We start from the raw sequence: 20778 nt of genomic DNA, 5'->3' as shown, positions 1-20778 counted from the left end.
CATTTATATATGGTATATACATACACACGCGTAAAGTATGTGTGTGTAGGTACAGTACGTGTGTTTATTTACACATCTATCTATCTATCTATCTATCTATCTATCTATCTATCTATCTATCTATCTATCTATCTATCTATCTATCTATCTATCTATCTATCTATCTATCTATCTATCTATCTATCTATCTATCTATCTATCTATCTATCTATCTATCTATCTATCATTGTGGGGTTACCATGGGTAGAGACAGAACCCGTCAAACGGGAGTCAAATCGCACTGAATCCATTTTGAAAAACAGGGAAAAAGAGACTGTTTATTTTCTTTACATCGGCCTTTTAAATACATAAAAATTCCTAAACGACGACTCAAATCCAAAATAAACCTCACATCCATCTGTCCATCTATTAAGTTTCTGGTAAGCGGCGTTCATCCCCAACTGGAGGGTGTCACTGGAGTCGAGCCTGGGTGAAGCAGGAGGACCCCCTGGACAGCTTTCAGTCCGTCACATGACATGCATCCTTCACCCACACGCTGACACACAGAGGCCTCCAACAGCCTCACAGGAGGCCCGGGAGAACCCCCCCACACCAGCGGGTCCCCTCGACCTTTCTGCATCGATCTTCCCCTCACACCGGCCTACGAGACGTGAATACGTATCCAGGCTCAGTTGTGCAAGTCACCCCCCATAATAAACGCTTTGTCTCTGGCAAACGCGGCAGGTCGACACAGCCAAACGCTTCACACCAGCTTTGAGGAAAAAACAAGCGAAATAGGGAGGTTTTTGAAGTTGTTCCCGCTGGCGGCCTCCGCTACCACGGCACAGTTTTGTCTTTCTAACTTTAATTTTGAGAATAATTCTAATTATAAATCTGCAATTTCTTTCCCATAATCCCCTGGATCGGTCTTTAGGGGACTGGGGATCCACTTGCAAACCAGGACTGGTGGCCGGGACAGTGGTGGGACAGTTCTGAAACATTGCAGGTACCATGGGCATGGTACTCTGGCACCTTTAGCTCAGTGACTGCATGTGCACGTGTATGTCCATGTGTACTAATGTTAGTACCTTACACAAACCTCTGGAACATCACCTGTGATGAAACCTGATGTCATTCTCCAGTTCATATTTAAGCACTAAGTACTAATTTTAAATGTTAAATTCATTGTTTCTGGCTTTGGTGTGTGTGTGCGTGTGTGTGTGAGAGAGGGAGTGAGAGAGAGAGAGAGAGAGAGAGAGAGAGAGGAGAGAGAGAGAGAGAGAGAGAGAGAGAGAGCGAGCGAGCACCGGGGGAATTGGAGGCGCACCGGGCAGGTGTGCAGCGCCTGAGCACGTGATGCGTCGATGCGGTCGATCCTGACGCCTGTGCGCGCTCTCCACGCTCCTTGAGCCCGTCTTCAAGTGAGAAGCACGTGAGTGCGCGCGACCGCGCCTTCATTCTCCACGAGAGTGGCTCGAGCAGCCTGAGAGCGCGTGCCCGCGCCTGAGCTTTACGCGCCAGATTGAGCAACACGGTCCCTTATTTTATGCAAGAAAGGCTGACATTCCTTTGCACATTTGTTAGAAATGATAACTGGCAGTGGTCCGCGTGTCGAGGCTGAGTGGTTACACTTTAGAGCCGCAATGAGAAGCGGACCAACACGCAGCTGATGGGTGATGCGTTCAGGTGCATTTACAGAGGTGCAGCTGCCGCTTTGCTGCGGCTCAGGTTTCCCTGCGGGCTTCATTTAACACCGATTTAATCTAATCTCGTTTCCTCTCACACTTTTCTTTCCTCCTCGCGGCCGTCATGGCCGCGCCGCGCGCTCCCGCCATCGCGTCAGGAGGCAGCGCGCTGGTGCTGAAGCTGCCCGATGATGGTGATGATGATGTTGATGATGGAGGAGCAACGCTGAGTTTGCTCTCCCGGGTTTCTCTCCCCCTTATTCCACCCTTTCTTTTTACTTACCGATAGAAAACGACAAAATTGCGACACGAAGAGCTGCACGTCGGATCTGACCTTAAGTCTTTCTCCACCCCCCCGTCTCCGCGATGGGGAACGAAGCAAGCATGGAGGGCGGCGGGCAGCCCGGGGAGCCCGGAGCCGCCGCCGGGATGATGGGCTCGATGATGCCGGGAGGACCCACCCCGGGAGCGGGCGCAGGGCAGCACATGAAGCCGATCAATGGAGCCGCAGCGGGGGGAGGAATGGGAGTCGGAGGCCCCGCGATGGGAATGACGAGGTATGGGCAGTGTGGGGATGAATGTGGAAGGGTGACGAGCTCCGGGTGAACTCCATTCCATGTGCGTCTTAATGTCACGCGTACACGGTTGACGCAGAGCAGGCGAGCAGATGTCGGGGAGGGGGGAGATGGTACACGGACGGACGGACGGATGGATTAACAGGGTGTTACGATGTGTCTCCCTCTGTGGGGAGCACAGCTGATGCTTAATACCGGGCCACGATGCCACCGAGAACCAGTGACCGCGGTGCCGACGCGAGCAGCCCGGTCGGTTCTCACCTGTTTTCCCCACCAGTGGGTTTGACATTGCCCGCATTGGAGCAGCTCGGCCACCGTTTTGTCCCACTGTCAACGCCGTGTCATGGATAAATCGTGACCGTGGTTGGCGTGTGCGTGTGTGTGTTTTTGCGTTGGAGATGCGGTGCAGATGAAAATACTCACGCTTATTTCCGCATGGGCGCGGGTGGGGTGGGGGCACGCGTGTGTACGTGTGCATGTGTGTTTGTGCGTGAGGGGGTTTGCCTCCTCTATCTAGGCGTGTATTTGATGATGAAGATGGTGATGATGGTGATGGTGTGTGTGCAGCGGTGACAGTGTGTGTAACGCCAGCGTTTCCCGTCAGTGACGTTGAACGGAAAGATCACACCGTCGTTACATCGGACCGTGTAATAAACATGTTTTTTTTTTAACTAAATGTATAAACAAACACGTGTATAACACCGACCCGACTCTTTGCAGTCAGATTATATCAGCCAATTCTGTTTGTGTGCGAGATTTTCAATGAAAAGCTAAAATTAGCCGATATGTATGTAAACCAGGATTGGTTCGACGTTTAGGCCTGCAACAATGAATAATTGTAGTTAAATCCAACAAAAACAAAACAACCCAGAAAGCTGAACCATTTACCACACTAATACCAGGCAAAACCTTCCAATAAAAATCAAGTCAAATAACACATGTTGGGTTATTGTGGTCCCTTGACAGTTTGTGACCGATATCCAGTGCCAGTAAAAGACCTGCACTTTTATTTAGCCTGTCTCCACCGTAGAATCAATTATTCTGAAATAACTTTTCATTACGAACTGGAACAAATAGTCTCAAATACTGAACCTTTTGGACATCCTCTTGTTGGCCTCACGCAGCTTTTAGGATAGATCTACATTTCTAATCTTTATTTAAACATACCAGCTATTCATTAAATTCCGTTGCCTCTGTACATCACAGTGATGTCTACGAAGTGTGATTACATTTAAAGTCAGGGCATCCAAAATCAAGGCCTATTGTGAATTGTCACTTTTTTACCATAAGAGGGAACCAACCAGGGCACCCCAGAGAGCTTCATTAAGGCATAACCTGAGCTTGAAAATGTAAAAGATGGTTTATACCACTCCTTGGTGCATTACATTTTCCAAAAAAATCGCCACCTAGTGGCCATAACAATCTCAGTCGTGGGCTCACGGCTGTCGTGTGGAGGCACCTCACGCAACACCCCACCTCCAGGAGGAAACGTCCTTTCAGAGAATGCAACGGCTGCACAGGGTTTCTACTCAATCCCGGGATTCTAAAGCCTGAAGCCCGTCTCCTGTAGTAATGGATTTTTGTGGAAAAACCACTCTAGTAATAACCAGGGGTTAGAGCTGGCCTATACACCACAGGCTCGCTCCCGCTCTTATATGTAGGACACATCCTGCGCTTGATTCATGCCTCTGCAGGACAAAGGAGCAGCATGGGCTTCTATGTCATTATATAACATACTGTAGCGACTCAAAGAACAGATGACGGCTTCAACTGGGCTCTGACTAATGGGAGCCGAGCACGCTGCCGTGCCTTATCTATGCATCGGTCTCTTGAGGAAATTCACAGCGCTGTTGTTTTTATTAAAGCAAGATCCTAAACTTGTGGTTTTACGGTCTCTAAATGATTGTCCGCATGGCAAATCCCGCCAGAAAGAACGCCCACGGTTGCTATTTCCCTCCTTTCTGGCGGCCTTCGCCGCTTTGCATTAAGCATTTATAACGGCGTAATGCAAGGCCATGTGAACAGATTGCATCACGTGCGCTGCGTGTTCCCGTGCTCATACCCCTTCTGTATTGCTCACTCTCTCGCCCCCCTCCCTCTCCTGCTGTGCCAGCTCCCATCGCTCTCCCCCTCCCTTCTGCACACTCGCATGCTTTCGCTGCTCTCCTTTCCTTCCCTTTTTGCACACTTGCAAAGAAATGGAGATGCTGCTCTCCACTTTCTGCCCTCCCCCCCTCTCTCTTTTGCCATTTCCTTATTCCTTTCCTCATGTATGGAATCTTGTCAGTGCCACAGCCATTGAAAGGGGGAGATAAACACTCCAGACTGGCATCGTTGCTTTGTTTGAATAAGTTTTAGTGAGCTGGATACACCAAGCTTTGAGATGATATGCTGACTTCCAACACTCTTCATCTTTGAAGCCATTATCTGTTATTATCTGCTTGCATTGTAGACATGTAAAAAGTAACAAACCCCCACCATTAACGCAAAGGATCTATGAAGAAATGACAATAAAATCCGAGTGTTGTCTGCCCATTGTGATTTCCCCACAAACATCACCCATCAGCATGACTCTGCTTCCTAAAAAATGTAATTGATTCCTGCCAATAATGGCGACTGTCTTCCTTCCTCTTGGTGTTACTGGCTGAGGTCCCCTCGAAGGTGTCGCTTCCTTTTAATTGTGTGCCACCTCTGGTCATGACTGATGCCGCTGGTCCACTTAGGAGGACGGTTGCTGCAGATGTAGTGTACGTATACATCTGCGAGCGTCCCTCCGTCTCTATTTTTGTCCCTCTCCTCCCCCTTTCCAACCAATTGCAGCCTGTAAATGGCTCGGCACTCACGATGAAGTGCAACCATACGGCTGGGTGGGGAATGAGAATGAGGAGGGGTTGTTGGGGGGGGGATACAGGGTAGAAACAGATCAATGAAAGATGCGAATAGATGGAGAAAAGCTTGTGAAAAATGACCTGTGTTGCTACCTGGAGGTTTAAAACAGGGAAAAAGTTAGGGGGGGTAGGGAGTGACGGAGCGGTGGTCGCCCTGAACCATCCTAATGTTGACAGAGGCGTCCTCCGCTAGCTGGCGGTAGCATTGCCTTTCTATACTTGGTTTTGAAAAGGGTCTCCTATTCCCATGGCACAGTTCCCACAGCCGCCGATTGGAGCTGATAAAACTTCAGGCCTACTGCAGCGTCGTTTGAACATAAATACAGTGTGCTGAAATGCCCCAACCTTAACTAGTGCCAGTACCACTAACCAGCAGGGCAGCTAATGTATGAATTTCATTTTAAAGCTTCAAATCAGATTTCTCCCTGTGCACTAGTGCCACTCCATGACTTCATGGAGGTCATGTGGGAGGCTCATTGATGAATGAGGATAATAAACGCTGACTGTGCGTGGAATGTAACGAAGAAAAACCTTCACCGTACCAGGTTTCTCATGCATGGCAGGAAGACTGTGAGGAGGTAATGTATGTGCACGCACTCTTGAGCAGAAATAAAAGCAGGAAATAGATCGTTTTCTTGGCCAGATGGTTGAACTAAAAAGAACGAGTGATGATAGTGTGGAGAGAGAGAGATGAGAACCATCACTTTGTGTGCTTCACATGTCCACCGAGTCACCTCAGGCTCACCTACATGTTACACACGCAGCGTAATCAGGCCGTGTGTGCACGTGTGTCTTATCCTTTAAACCGTCGCCTTTCTCTGCGCCGCCCGACCCCACGCCCTTCGCCTTTCATCTCTCACAGATGTGCTGCGTGCTGACAGACGGGCGCAACATTTTCCCCGTTCCTGCGAGCGCGCCGGGCACGTGGGCGAGTGTTTAAGCAGTGACCCCGTGCACGCGAGCAGCAGTCTGCTCATGCCTGATACCGCGGCTTTGTGCTGACAGCCCCCCTCGAAGTGACATGTATTTTTTTTTCACACATCAGCAGAGGAAGTGCTGATTCGGTTTGTTTCCGGGCTGAGCGAGCCCGTCGCGGACGTTCTTTTTTGTCGTTTCCCCGTCGAAATTGATGAGGAGGTCGAAACATGTCGGTGGCGACCTTTGACGCGACCAGTCCGACCGCACGTGGACTTGAGGAGTCCTTCCCCGAGAGGCGGTGAGCCGGTTCTTACTCACCATCTCGAAATGGCCTCCGAGGTACAGCGACCTCCTCAAAGCGACCTCCCCAGTTCAGACGGGTCTGATTGCAGGACAGAAGCAAGAGGGCGAGCGCTGCTGTCTGTGCACGCCTCAGAAGTGAGGTTCTGAAGCCTTATTACGTGTTTGTGAATGTGAGAGAGTGGGCGGGCAGCAGACAGCCGCTGTCTATATATTTACACCTTGTTATCGGGAGGCTGCTTCCAGATACTAAATGTGTTTGGGGCGCAGCGCTGGGAGATAAGATGGCAATAAGCGCCATATCACAGGGCGGTATTAGTTTTCGGCAAATGCGGCACAGCATCTTCGGAGGGAAACAGAAATATTGAACAGAAACGATAAGGTTATCCGAGCTGGATGAGGGGTGACATGATCAGGCAGGACAGTGCTGGATAATGGATTATCTGCTGCATTGTTTCAGAAAGAATAACGTGTAGGAACCTGTCCCAGAACACGTGGACGGGTCAGGACGGGGCGCTCTTTTCTGTAGCTCCACATAAAGGTCGGGTTGAGGAGGACCTTTAAATTTCACATCATATCTGTAATTTGCTCAGTGACTCAGACGCAACATGATTTCCTGTACCGGTGCCATGTGGGTTTTATCGCTGTCCCAGGCCTTCATCAACCCAGAGACTGTTCTGACTCCAGTCATTATTACTGGAGAACCTGAGCCAAGTAGGCCCAGTGTGTCTGTCTGTCTGGCTTGTTTTTGTCCAAGAGCGGAATTTTTTTTGCTGCGTGACTTTGGACTTTAGGAGGAAGAAGGAACAAATTTCCATGCACGACTCTGTGACGCCGCAACCGTAGCAACCACTGTGTCACCTCTGCTCCGACAGGTGGCGATTTACGCTCTTTCATCTGAGCACCGGTCCATCTCCTGTTGACCTGCAAAGCTACAGACCACAACAGTCAATAGTGAGACAGCAAGTTAGCGACGGCGACCGCATGAAATGTGGCTTTTGATCCAACCAAAAACAAACCCCAGACTTTCGGTTTTCAGCTGGGAACATTTTAAAGTCTGATAACTGAAGAAATACCGAATTATTAATCAAATAAATAAATAAAAACAGGTTTGACAGCAAGCGAGAGGATTCTGTGAGGTTCCTCAGGGGTCAGATCTGGGATCATTATTATTCCTTGTCTACACAGATGTGGCAGTTAAAAGCAAAGCATTTAAAATGCTCTAGAGTTTTACCTGATTTTAATTTTTTTTTCTTTTTTAGGGTATGATTTGCAACAAATCGGCCCAAACGGGTTTGCAAATCTGTGTAAATGAAGGATCAAAAGTAAAGATTACAGAGGCTTCTTGGTTTTTGGCTGTCAGTCAGCGCTGCGTCCGTTTCCCAGGCTCAGTGGGGGTTTGTAACAGACACTAGTCCGGTCCGCCATGACCTGGTGCGGCGAGGCCCCCAGTCACCTCAACCAGTGCAGCACATTTCCATACCACTGTATCCAAGAGTTTAAGAGTGTAAACATGGTGTCTAAAACACTATTTAATGGACTTTGACGCAAAAGACAAAACGTTCTGTTCAGTTTCAGACAGTGATTGAACACTCTGACTAAAAGAATCATTTAGAGTTAAGAGATGAGCCAGAAAACAAGCAATTCAGCTTGAGGTGACAATCATTACCCAGAGTTTGGCACCAGAGAGCAAATATTATTGCCAGCAATGGATACTCCTGTGAATCTACAATGGAGTCAGGGAGTTTAACATTGATTAACCCCCGATTGTTGGATGTTGAGGACAGTCTGATATTCTGACATGGCCCCCCTGTGCCTGACGTAAGTTCTTGCCTCGGTTCTGATTGGCTGCCTTGTTTGCTGCATATTCCCTCTTTTGAATTCCCATTTCTATTGTCTGGGGCTACAACAGCCAGATCGATCTGTCCACACATGCGATCGCTGGACTCATCATCATGAGCGTAAAGTGTACACGCAAAACACAGATTCACAGACAAAGAGTTTATTGGTAGACTTCACGTGACCTCTGAGTGGACGTTTCTTTCTCGGTGAATCCATCCCAGGTGTTGAGGATTCGATGGGCTTTGAGTCGTGTTCTGACCCGACTCTGCAAGGTGCAGGGTCAGAACCCCGCCTGCACGGCTCCTCTGTCTGCCAGACGTCAAGCGGACGGGGACCAATTAATCAGGAAGCTGAAGTCAGAGAGACTTGACACGGAGAGACAAAAATCAGGCTGCCCTAACACGCGCGCCGATCCGGGGGCTCGCTCTCCCTCAGGCCCGTGTTTGCTCCGGAACTCGGATCGACCCAGCTTTAATCCACATTCAGCAAACCTGCCATCGCGAACAATTAGCGAATAAGCCACTCGTCACGATAAGCGAGGCCCAATTAATCGTGTGAGCTCAGCGGGCTGTTTTGCAGGGACGATGCAGGTATTACAGCTAAAGTTTGATTTATCTGCTCCTCACAGGCGGCGTGTTCTCCGGAAAGCTCTCCCAAACATAATTATTCATGTCGGCATAAAAGCGGAAACGCAACTCGGGGCTGAAAGGAAGATCATTCATTAAATCATCGACTTCAAGATTTAATTTTTGTCTCCGAATGACATGTTTCACAGCTATTCTTTGGTGTTACTTTTAATTATGAAGGTCAAATGGCAGCATTGTGCTTTTTTCAATTCTATGTTGTATCACACGCTATGTGCACTTTTTATATCAATAGCAGATGAATAAATCACCGTATTTGTTCAATGTTCAATGAATAACGCGATAAAGGAGGCGTGACACAGCAAATGTATGGAAGAGGTGATTCACTCCTCCAGTATATGGCTCATATAGTGGGTGGGAACACACGTCACCACCACCACTGCATAAATTAAGGTCGCGCTTTTTCTTGTTATTTTATCACTACCTGATGGTTCAGTTTTACACCTATTGATGCTGTTTCTCGTACTGTTCTAAGACAGCCCACCTAAGGCTTCTGTGCACTCTCTTTGTATAAAAAAACCAGTTAGTTAGTACAACCATTTATGCCCATTGAAGCAGGTCAGATGTTGTTCTGCTACTGCGGTTTAATTTTATGCAGCCTTCTTTTCTTTGAGGCATTTGAACCCCTTGGTGGTGTTGGGGGGAAACACTCAGAAGGGTTGTTTTTATGATCGGCGTGAAATTGGGGGAGAAATGGGATTTCTGAATTTAGGTCAGTTTAGTGGATGTGTTTAAAGGTTTGTGAGCAATTCTCTCTGCGGCAGCTTCGGGGAGGGGGGAGGGGAGGGGTGTAGCTTCTCTCCCTTTTATCGTGCTGACTTGTCCCATTTGATGTGGGAATCCTGTTACCAGACAATTGCGTTTGAGCACGATTCAATGGGATGGCTCAAAGTTGCCAATTTTGGAGGCTGTTTATCGCTGCGTCGTTGTAGCGCGACGCTGTGCGGCTGATTTTGGGGGATTTGAACATGTCAGCAAACATCGTTGTGTGAGAGTATACACAGGAACGTGGAACAATCAGGAACAGGAACAATCCCTCCGTCCACAGATTCCCTATCGTTCTGAATGCGAGATGCTCTAAATAAAATACATAAAAAGGAAGCTGACGACATCCCAGTCATCGAAATCATTTCAACACACAGGTTATTTCATGGCATCGCCTCAGCCGGCGCAGTGGGAGCATTGAATCAGCCCAAGCTAACGCTAGCGAATGCCACCAAATCCTGGAGGCGTGACGTGTCAGAAAGTCACTTTCAACCTAAAAACCTGCTACTGTCAGGCCCATATTTGCTGTTTGTTTCTACTACGGGATATATGACACTTGCACTTAATCAGTTTAACAGCTTGAAACCTTCAACTTGTCCCTTTCCACATTAGAATTATACAGATTATGTCCAATAGACTTGACTCTTGACTGAGTCAGCTAAAAGGAAGGAAATGAGGAGAAAATAGTGGGGTGTCTACTAAGTAAAGCAGCAGACCTCGGGAGAGACTGAATCTGTTTAACTGAGCAGCCGGCTATGAGCCCTGCAGCTTCTCCTCGGTCTTGGTGCACCATCTCCAGGATTTTGATCCTGAAACACTTTTACAATTAAAAAAATTAGCTGTAGTTGCAGGAATGCAGGTGAAAACCAGCCCCCTAATTACTTCTAAAGGAACATGGAGAACACGGGTGAGATTTCTGATGGACCTTTGGACCTTCTATCACTCCTCTTTACACCTGGATAGGTGCTAAATTAGCCCCCCCATAAAGATGCTGTGCTTAAGAATGCTCTGAGTTGTGGGGGGGGGGGGGGGGGGGGGGGGGCAGCTGGGAATTAGCTCTACTGCAGAATGGTTCCTCCAGTGTGAAAAGGTCTGGTGAGGACATCCAGTGTTGTGTCTCAGCAGTTCTGTTCCCACTCCAAGGACGGGCTTTGCTGTCACGGTAACCTCATAACTCCAGGCTCAGCCTTATCGATTTTACTCTCCCCGCATGCAGAACCGACAGGTTTCTGCTGGATTCGGTGACCTTCAGGCCTCCACACTCCATTTACATACACTGATCCTGTTTTCCAGGCAGGGACGATGCATCAAACCCAGCGGGCGATCGATACCTCGCAACAACCTTTAACCGCCGTTCAATTGCAACTGAAATTAGCTCAGTGCTCATTTGGAATTTGCCACCTGGGCAAGTTCATGGCTGGTAAATATTTCACAAGTGCAGCCTGCAGCCCGATGACACCAGATCTATCCATCAGTTTCTGTTTGGTGCTTCATGCTTTTTCCTTTTTGTAAAGAAAATTGAATCCACCACCCTTTATGAATAATATCTTATATTTAAAACACATGAACTGCACTGTTTATGTTGATGAATTACTATGATCTATATGGCATCCCATGATCGACAAGCTTTCTTATTTTGTCAGTCAATACCGGGTAATTTATCATCTTTAGCTTTCAAAATAAAAGCCCTGAAAATGTCTAACATAGCTGTTGTCCAGCCAAACACCAGAATAACTCTTACCAACAGAAGCTTAATGATTGTGCTAAATAACCCCCCCCCCCCCCCCCCCATTTATGGTGGAGCATCCAATCTTCAGCTACCTCATTCCTAGACTACCTGAACGCCCCACAATGCTTCAATAGGTACAATAGCAACAAACAAAGAAGGAGCAGCTTTTAACAACAAGATGCAATGAGAAATGCAAAGTGTTTGATCGAGGCTCTATTTTTATCCCTCTGTCCTATTTACTTCCCATTTTGAGTCTGAAAAGCACAAATTAATCCATTTATTACAGGCGCAGCGTGAAGCAACTCCTGCTGTTGCTGCCGCTGCTACCATAGCCTGTTTAAAGAGTGCAAAAGCTAAGCTAAATGTAGCCCTGTGTGGACAAAAGAAAGGCACATCCAATGTAATGGAGGACTGGGTTGCCTTAGAAACAGAAATGGTCCCATCCTCGAAATGACAGCATTGTAAATACTTCTAAATTCAATCAATCAATTATGTCTTTTTTTTATTTATTTTTTGTCTCAGCATCAATCATATATGTAGTGAGGACTAAGGAGCCTTTTATGTAAAAATTCCTGCACATGTTGCCTGATGTGTTCCCATTCATATTTTGTATACTGACAAATGTGCATAAAATATAATTTAAGGTTGGTGTTGAGATTCTTAAAATATTTTTTGCTCCACTTGGATTGGAGCTTTGGAAAGTAAGACAAAACCCAAAAGGACAGAAAGAGGACCATTCACCATCACACATGTGAGAGACTGAATCTGAAAATGTTCTTCTGAAAGTGTCAAGAGTTGCCAGTTTTGTGCTTGTGTTTAAAAGACATCAAAGCTCCATGAGGTCAAAGCCTGAGTCGCTACGGCAGGCCAGAAATTCACAGACACAAAAAGCAATATGTTCTTTTTATGTTCTTTTCATTCTAATATAGAACCTTAAAAAGGCAGTGGGAAGACTGACAATTTAATGTGCCATTGTATCATTTACGTTGGCCTCAAATAATTAAATTCTAATGAAAATATGATTAAATTTGGTGATTCCAGCTTCGCAGTTTGGCAGTCATTTCCTGTTATAAACACTCACATTTGATGCCTCTGCTAATTTTAGCAAACCATAAAGCATCGCTTTTATATCCTTCAGGGCCGTGCTGAGAGTGGTTTGTGACAGTTTGGAGCGAATTCCTGGTAGAGAACAAAGCACACGACAATTCCACGTAATGTGTTCCTGCTACCTCTCATTTAGCATTCAGGCTACTCAAACCAGTGTTAGCTTCTGTCTGTCAAGGACCTGTTGGCTGTAACCGGTTGTCATGAACACTGGTCACACTTTTTTCCTTTTTAGTGGGGGAATTGTTGAGGACGCCTCAGTCGCTGTGTCGCTTCATCACGCTGTTTATGTGGACTAGCACATCTGCTGGAATCTGATGTAGCACAGAGAGGATGATTCACGCACTGCAGGAGCCGGGGGTGCGCAAACATGTACACAAACACACCGAACCGCAATAATAACGGAAGAAAAAAACTGCAGGAGCAGTTTGCACACTTCAAATCAAACAGCGCGGCTGCTCGGCGCATTCACACATGACGGAGCAATTGTTTCCATTTCTAGCAGCCATCTGGAAACGCACCAGAGAGGCAGGGTGATATCGGCTGCAGATATAAACAGATGCAGCTGACTGTCACTCCTGCTGAGGGCCCACGAGGGCACGTGCGCGTGTTGCCTTATGTGCGTTGGCATTTTGGGCAGTCACCGTGTCTCTGTCCATCATACAGCATCCGCACAAAATCAAGACTGGTGGTCCAACGTTGCTCTCGGCCTAATTTTAAAGATTTTAGCGTGAAACTAGTTTGTTTTGCGTTGTGTCGAATTTACGGTGAAAGCCAGGAGGAGAGGCAGCCCCCTGTGTCATGCTGCAACTAAGAAGTTGCACAAAAAGACAGCTTTCACAAATTTGTCTCATATGTGGACGTGTTAAAAAAACAACAACCCTCCAGACCACAAGGGGGCAGTGACATAAATCTGTACCACTGCATCAGTTGCTGCTAGGCGCATTGTGCATTACTGCACGGTGTGTACCGTGCATATGTTTGTCACACAGTCAGCAGGTGTGTGTGTGTGTGTGTGTGTGTGTGTTTGGGAGGTTACATCAGCATGAGTTGTGTGAATCTGTGAAGACTTCACAGATTACATAACTAAGATTGGACACAAGCTCTCCTACTGCAGGACCAGTTTATTTATTTATTTTTGTACTATTTATGTGCTTTTGTTAGCAGAATCTGGTCTAAATTAAGAAAATCTTTAGTATCGTCATCAGGAATAAAATAATATCTGAATCAGTAATGTTGGATTAGGTCGTCATGTCGAGTCTGCGGACCGGATACAGCTGTTACGCAACATCAGCTTAGGCAAAACTAATCGCTAAAGGGAGACGCTCAAGTTCACAGTAGCAATGGCAAAAAAGAAAAAGAAAATTGATGTATTCTATTGTAATACTGAACTTGTTATTGAAACTGATACCAACAAACCAACAAAGGCAAACATTTGTTTGTGGACGCTTCCCGTTCCCACTCTTCAGCTCCCAGTCGACAAACCTTTACTTAGCATCTGAAAGGTGCTAGCTGTTAAAAAAAATGAGCCCGTATGGTCCAAGGGTTCAGGCTCTGTTTACATGTGGTCCACCTGGTTTCTATAGTAACGACCAAGGTGTGCTGGTGGCAGAAGAGAAACCAACAAACAGCATCTGTGACGTCTGATTGTGTGTGTGTGTGTGTGTGTGTGTGTGTGTGTGTGTGTTCGTCATCAAAGGCACCAATTTTTTCTTCTCACCAACAGAATTTGGACTTTTATCAGCATTTTTGCACTTACGGTATTTGGGATCTTTGACTACCTCATCTGGTACGGTGACAGAATTGAACCATCTTATGCTTCCGCGCCTGCGTAGATTATGGAGGATTCTCCTTGGTGCTGCGTCGCCACACCGATGCATCGCGCATCTCCCGAAAATTGAAACTATGCTGAAAGGGGCAGCAGACAATCGGAAGACCAGTGGAGCCGGGACGGGTTGACCAAAATAATTTATTGGAGTTTTTTTTTATTGGTGATTAAAGTCATTAGCTATGAGTCTTCAATGTATTTGGGTCTAAACTCGGAAAGTGGCCTAGCGAATCACGGCAGAGCTAAATCATGAATGACGAAGCCCATCAGCATATGAAACACCTTCATGTTCATGTTCAGGCTACGCAGAGGAACAACGAGGCCTTTGTACCACAAAATGACTTTGCAGGTTATCAGTCTCCGCGACTAACTTCATGAATTGAACCCACATAAGGGAAACCTCCTGTTCTCTCTGACTAAAATGTCTAGAAAGCGTCTGAAAATCCAAGTAAACTTGAGAAAGCAGCGAGATAGTTATTAAGGGATGGAGAGAGAGAGAAGAGGATGAAAATGGAGGCTGAGAGGAGAGGTGGGTGCATATGGAAATAAACGGTGCGTACCAAAGCGATTCTATCAATAGAGAGAGGGGTAAAATGAAAAGGTTTTTACATTAAGGCCAGAGTAACCTGCGCTGATGTGCTGCTACTAATGTAGCAGCTGGAAATGTGAGGCTCAGATCTAAACTCCCGTCTGTGCATTGACAGAACTGCAGAGAGTGAAACTGAAGCTCGTTGGCGACCAACCCGAGTGTTACGTCCAAACATTTTATTTGCTGAAGAACTCCTGCTGGTGTCGGAGTGCCATCTCTTTTCATCTGTTTACGTCCTCATCGCTCACCTTTGATTGGCGGACGGACTTCGTTCCTGCTCCACAGTCCCGCCGTGAATGCGGGGTTGTAATGGGAGCGGGGGAAATCGTTTTGACTCAACAGGCATGTGTGCGTTTGTGTGCGTGTGTGTTGGGTCATTAAATGTTGGCCGTGACAGTGATGAATGTTGCCTGTGCAGAGCTGAAGTGTGTAAACACTCCAGGAGGAGGACCGTTCCTGTTATTTGCCTTGTCACCCGCGTCGGCTTCGGTTTCTCAAAATTAGACACAGTGTCTCCCGGAAAACCAGTATTCACACAGGCTCCCTTTCCATTCTTTCCCCCACCAGTTGCAGTTTTACCATATAAATCTCTTCTCCACATTTTTTTATTGAAATAAAGCAATATGTTATTCTATATTGTTGCTAGTCCATCACAAGATGGACTCATATGCTAAACATATACATTCTGCACATGTGTAACTACAGCTGGAACACAGATTATTGCTCATCACTGCTTCTGGGAGATTTATTGATGTGGACAGTCAAGAACACAGATGAAGAAACGTTTACTGACACCCAACAGGACAGTAAAATGCCACGTAAATGCTTTGAAGAAACGTGTGATAATACAGTCCTTTAGCGCGTGTTCACCAAAGTGAGAGAAACTTCACTAATTCATCTTAAAATTCAATCATTCCAGCTGTGGGAACATTTTTTCCCGCATGTCACTCACAGTGGGGCAGCTTCACTCTTGTCATCGTCCTCCCGTTTCAGTCTGTATTTCACGTGTTGAATCAACAACTCTGGTGTTTCCTGGTGGCGGGCAGCAGCAGCAGGAATCAGCGGAACAGAAGGGCTGTGGATGACCCAGAGCAAACACAAGAGAGCAGGGGGCCGTCCCATCAGCGTCCCGTCGCTGAGACGCTGATGGGACGGAGATGTTGCATGGAAGTGAGACATCTGGAAAACTGCTCCTTGTTTTGCTGACTCATGTTCAGTTTGAGCGTTCCTTCCATGGAGCTTCTCCCATGACAGTCGGGCCTCAGGAAAAGCTTTAAGGCTTTTGCTGAGTCATCTTTTCCCTCTTAAACACAAACACCGACACACACACACACACTCACACACAGAGAAAAGAAGTTATGTTCAAAAGACATAGTGATATATGATAAACTGAGTAAAAGTGAAAGCAAATTGGACCATTTGAGCTCACTAATCATTAGTAATCAATAGTTCCGCTTTCATTGTCCTCCCACTGCTCACAGTTGGGAGAAGACCAGACCCGGACTCATGGGCGCATGTTCATTCCAGAACTGGGATCGCAGAGGTTCGATGTGTTTCTGGCTGTAACTGGGGTCACTGGTATTATCATGGAGTGGTCTACAAAGACCCGCTTTACAGTCGAGCTTGCTTTTTCTTTATTTTTATGACTATTAACATCGTAGATTCTCGCTGTAGGCCTCAAAACTATGAATACACACAGAAGGAATTAAGTAGGAAACAAAACTCTGAAATAACTCAAAACGTGTTTTATATTATAGATTCTTCAAAATATCCACTCCTGATTTTCACCACTGCTTTGCACACTTTTGGCCTTCGCTTAATGAGCTTCATGAGGAAGTCACCTTAAATGAGTTTTACAACCACCCTGGAGGAGTTTCCAGAGCTGCTGAGCCATTGTTGTGTGTTTGGGGGTCACCGACCACTGCGGGTGAAACCAAAGATCTCAAATAAGGACTCATCAGACCAAAGCACAGATTTCCACTGCTCCACTGTTCATTCTGTGTTTTGACCCAACCGAATCTCTTCTCCTTGTTTTTTCCTTAGTTGTGGTTTCTTGTGAGCCTTGTGAGCCTTGATCGTCTCAGCACTATGGTTTTTGCAACTGCACTTGGGGATGCATACAAAGTTTTCGCAGTTTTCTGGCCTGGCTGACCTTCCATTCTTCGTATAATGGAGAACTGTCATTTCTCTTTTCTCAGCTGATTACTTCTTGCCATTATATAGATTCTAACAGTTGTCAAGTAGGGCTGCCAACTGTGTACCAACCTGATGTCTACACAATAAAATGATGCTCCCGGTCTCATTAAGAGGGCAAGAAAGTCTCTAAATTACACATTTCAGGTGACTAATGAAGCTCACTGAGAAAAGGTCAAGGTTTGTAAAGCTGTCAAAGCAAAGGAAGGCTACTTTGAGTCTAAATTCTAAAACATATCAAGAGTTATTTTGCAATTTGTTTTTGCTACATAATTCCATATAACTTGTTTCATAGTGTTTTATTTCTTCTACAATGCATAAAGTAGGAAAAATAAAGACAAAACATCAAATGTGAAGGTGTGTCCAATCTTTTGACTGGCGGTGTAATTGTGTGTGCTTCCGTGAGCCCCCCAGTGTTTTAAAGGTTTTTGATATTTTTAACAACAAGAATTATCGTGTTTCATAAATGATGTGACAAAGACATTTTCATGCCGCTGTGCTGTTGCTATAGCAACACTCCAAAGACATGTCTGCTGTATAATTGGGAGTCGTTTCGGTGTTATGCCTCAGGAACATCCAAGTGGTTAACTCAAACCTAAGCCCTTCTAAATCTAGCTCTTTTTTAAACGCTATTTTGATGGCAACCTCTTTCTTTTTCTCTTTTCAGGGGTCCAATGGGTCCAATGGGTAGCCCCAAACCAGGCATGCAACAAGGGGGGATGGGAGGCATAGGTGGAGGAGGGATGGGAGGCATAGGTGGAGGAGGGATGGGAGGCATAGGTGGAGGAGGGATGGGAGGAGGAATGGGAGCAGGCATGGGCAGTGGTGGAGGAATAGGATCTAGAGCTGGGGAGCCCTACCGTCTGGCCACTCATGAGAGTCCAGTTTCCCCCCGACACATGCAGTCAAGTCAGGCCTCAGGTATGGGGCAGGGCCCTGGATCTGGATCTGGCCACGGGATGGGTCTCGGTCCGCCTGGGTCAAGCATGGGGGGTCACGGACACGGAGGAAGTCCCGGTCAGCATGCCTCCCGCCGAAACCTCCAAGTCGACTTCAGCGGTTCGAGAAGCGGTCGGTCTCCGTCTGCGTCTCCCGACCGCGGCGTGACGCCCACCTCACCGTATTCGGTGCCGCAGATTGCACCAATGCCGAGCAGCAAGCTGTGCCCTGTGTGCACCACCACAGAGCTGTCCAACCCACCGGCTGTACCCAACTACAACACCTGTACCCAGTGTAAGGCCACTGTCTGCAACCAGTGCGGCTTCAACCCCAATCCACACCTCACTGAGGTAGGCCATGTTTGACACATATTTATGGTTTTATATATTAATGTGGTGTTATTTATGCAATGATGAGATGGAATGAATCATTTTGCTATTTATTTTATCGACGATTTCGACGATTTCTGACATTAGGTAAGACATTATCTCTGAAGTACTCTGGAGCTCGAGTATCCTATAAAAGATTCAGCTAACATTTTAAATAATTAAGTCGTTGGGGCAGATAATCAATACATACCAGTCAATATTTAGACTAAGGCACTAGGACTAAAAAAAAAAATGAAATGAAGTACAGAGTTCACTAACTCCAAAGATTGAAACAGAATCCCATCATCAAGTTTAAGTCAACAGGAATGACCAAAGAATAAAAGCTCATTGGGACATTATCAAAAGCAAAAACAATTTAATCGTGCGACAGCTCTGGCCTTGTTTTGTCAGCAGCAGTGGATTAACAGTTAAAACTGAACATCATCCGTTATTATCACAGCTAATCAATGTTCTGTGTGTTCTGGTAATCTAATGAACAGCGCCAGCCTCTGTTGTACTGCCTTCTGATTTCATTTGCATCAGATAACATTTAGCAGACTTATCCGGGCAAACCAAAGAGATTATTTCATATTAGCAGAACTGATGTGTCTTCAGGTGTCCTTCAACACTCATATTTTGATTAAATAATGCTGACTTGATGGGGAAATATGGGATGAAGAGGAAGACGGCTCCAGCTAGATTTAATCAGAAAGAGGTCTACATTTGCCTTATTATAAAGTGCTAAGGTCCTGAAATAAAAACAAATGAAACAGTTGTAATCGCTTTCACACATTCTACTTTGTGTGTGCTGAAAAAATGAAATCCTATTAATGTAAAACAAAAGGTGGTTTCAGCAGTATAATTAAGTGTTGAAATAAATAAAAACAGCTGTTTCATTGGTCAACAACCCAACAAAACTTGAAAAACTAAAAACACCTGAATGTACTAGGAATTCCCAGATTTATTAGAAAAAAAAGCTGTAAAAAAAGACCCTGAAAAAAAAAAACGTCATAAAATAAGATTTCTTTCCAGCTATAATTGAGTTGTCTGAGCCCTGTCAGACAGAGATGAACCTTTACTCTTTAAAGTACCGTTCACAGTTTATACAAGTTCATCTGGGGATTAACCTTAAAGGAAAAATCTCAGCTCAGCAAACACATCAAATGCTGCGATTTAATGGCTGAAGAGACGATGGAAAAGAAACCTGTTGCACACGGACTGTAATTATTTGGCTGTCAGATGTAGGCTACCATCCCCAGATTATTTTCTAAATTTATAATTGAATCAGATTTTATTTCAAATATGTAAAGAGCAAATAATGGCCAACAAATATAGTTTTTAAAAAGTTTTGTCGTTATGCTTTTAGTGGCATAAACTTTTAAATTGATGTAAGGGTTGTAAAAAAAAGCTCTTTTATTAGTACGACAACATTTGTATCCGTAATCTGGTCCTGTTTGATAAACATGTGTGGGACGAACACTGACCCCTGTGGGATGCCGCAGGACAAATCCTGAAACACTAAACAACTTTTAAATGGTTTCTCTTTCACTTCACTCGTTGATCCCACTTTAATAATGTACCTGCGACTATATTATACTGGTTCATTTTACAGTTTTATAATCAAACATTGTTATATCAGACATTTTGTTTAGATTTAGATTTGTTTAATTCTAGAAATATTAATGATAATATTAAGTATTACAAAAAAAAATTAAAATAGTGATCTTTAAATTGTCTTTTATCATTGGTCAGTCTTAAACACACAACCCTAACCCTAACCCTCCAAATGCCTACATCACTGTTGTTTGTGGATCTTTTCCTTTAGAATTGTGGCACTCAGTGGAACTAGCAGCTTATTAATCAACAGCATCTCTGATTGAACCTTTCATTTGGAAGTCACTGTGTTGTGTGTCAAGTTTCTCGTGAACATAACATGAGTCACACTGTTCTCATTAACACCCACACTGTGCATTTCTGGGTGATTTTTAAGTTTTCAGTGTTCAGAAAAGAACCCCAGGGATGTATTTTCATCCTTTCTCAACAGTTTTTTTCCTTAAAAAAAGGAGAGTTTGAGGCTTTGTAGAGGTTAGTATTTTGACGAGGTTTTTAAAAGCCATTAATATAATTTCATGAAGGTTCATAACTGAGCTGCTGTCTGTGCGTTGTCGGATTTAATTGTGACATTCAAAATGCAGTTTTTTTGGGGGGGGTCTCAAACGCACCACAGCTACTGTCATTTTCTCATTAAATATAACGAACTAGAACAAAACATAAACAACGTTTTCTACATATGTGAGCTGTTAACTTGCATCTAACAATAAGACAGAGAATACTTCCTCTCCTGGGCCAGAGTTCAGTCAAATGGGATATTTGAAATGTTTATATGGAAACGAAGCCTTTATTGTACCTCACACAGACTTCAGCCTTTCTCA

General features: G+C 45.3%; 2 protein-coding genes across 3 annotated transcripts in view; one reads left to right on the top strand and one right to left on the bottom strand.

Annotated features, from left to right (window-relative positions):
- LOC130529558 (helicase ARIP4-like) overlaps positions 1-15239 on the bottom strand; it is a 61592-nt gene extending 46353 nt beyond the window's left edge. Inside the window, exon 1 of the mRNA XM_057039924.1 lies at positions 15230-15239. The gene's annotated coding sequence lies outside the window, so the exon portion shown is untranslated. The remainder of the gene's footprint in view (positions 1-15229) is intronic.
- The window catches only part of bsna (bassoon presynaptic cytomatrix protein a), an 80895-nt gene continuing 61853 nt past the window's right edge, over positions 1737-20778 (top strand). The window contains exons 1-2 of one of the 2 annotated variants that reach the window (XM_057039917.1): positions 1737-2221; positions 17707-18328. In XM_057039917.1, the coding sequence (XP_056895897.1) occupies positions 2031-2221; positions 17707-18328 (813 nt within the window). In that variant the 5' untranslated portion in view covers positions 1737-2030. The remainder of the gene's footprint in view (positions 2222-17706; positions 18329-20778) is intronic. The other variant, XM_057039919.1, reaches the window with a different exon arrangement.

Source organism: Takifugu flavidus, chromosome 8 (assembly GCF_003711565.1).
Source record: "Takifugu flavidus isolate HTHZ2018 chromosome 8, ASM371156v2, whole genome shotgun sequence".
Lineage (NCBI taxonomy): Eukaryota > Metazoa > Chordata > Actinopteri > Tetraodontiformes > Tetraodontidae > Takifugu > Takifugu flavidus.
The sequence above is the reverse complement of the archived record's forward strand: the minus strand, read 5'-3'. Positions and strand labels throughout refer to the sequence as shown.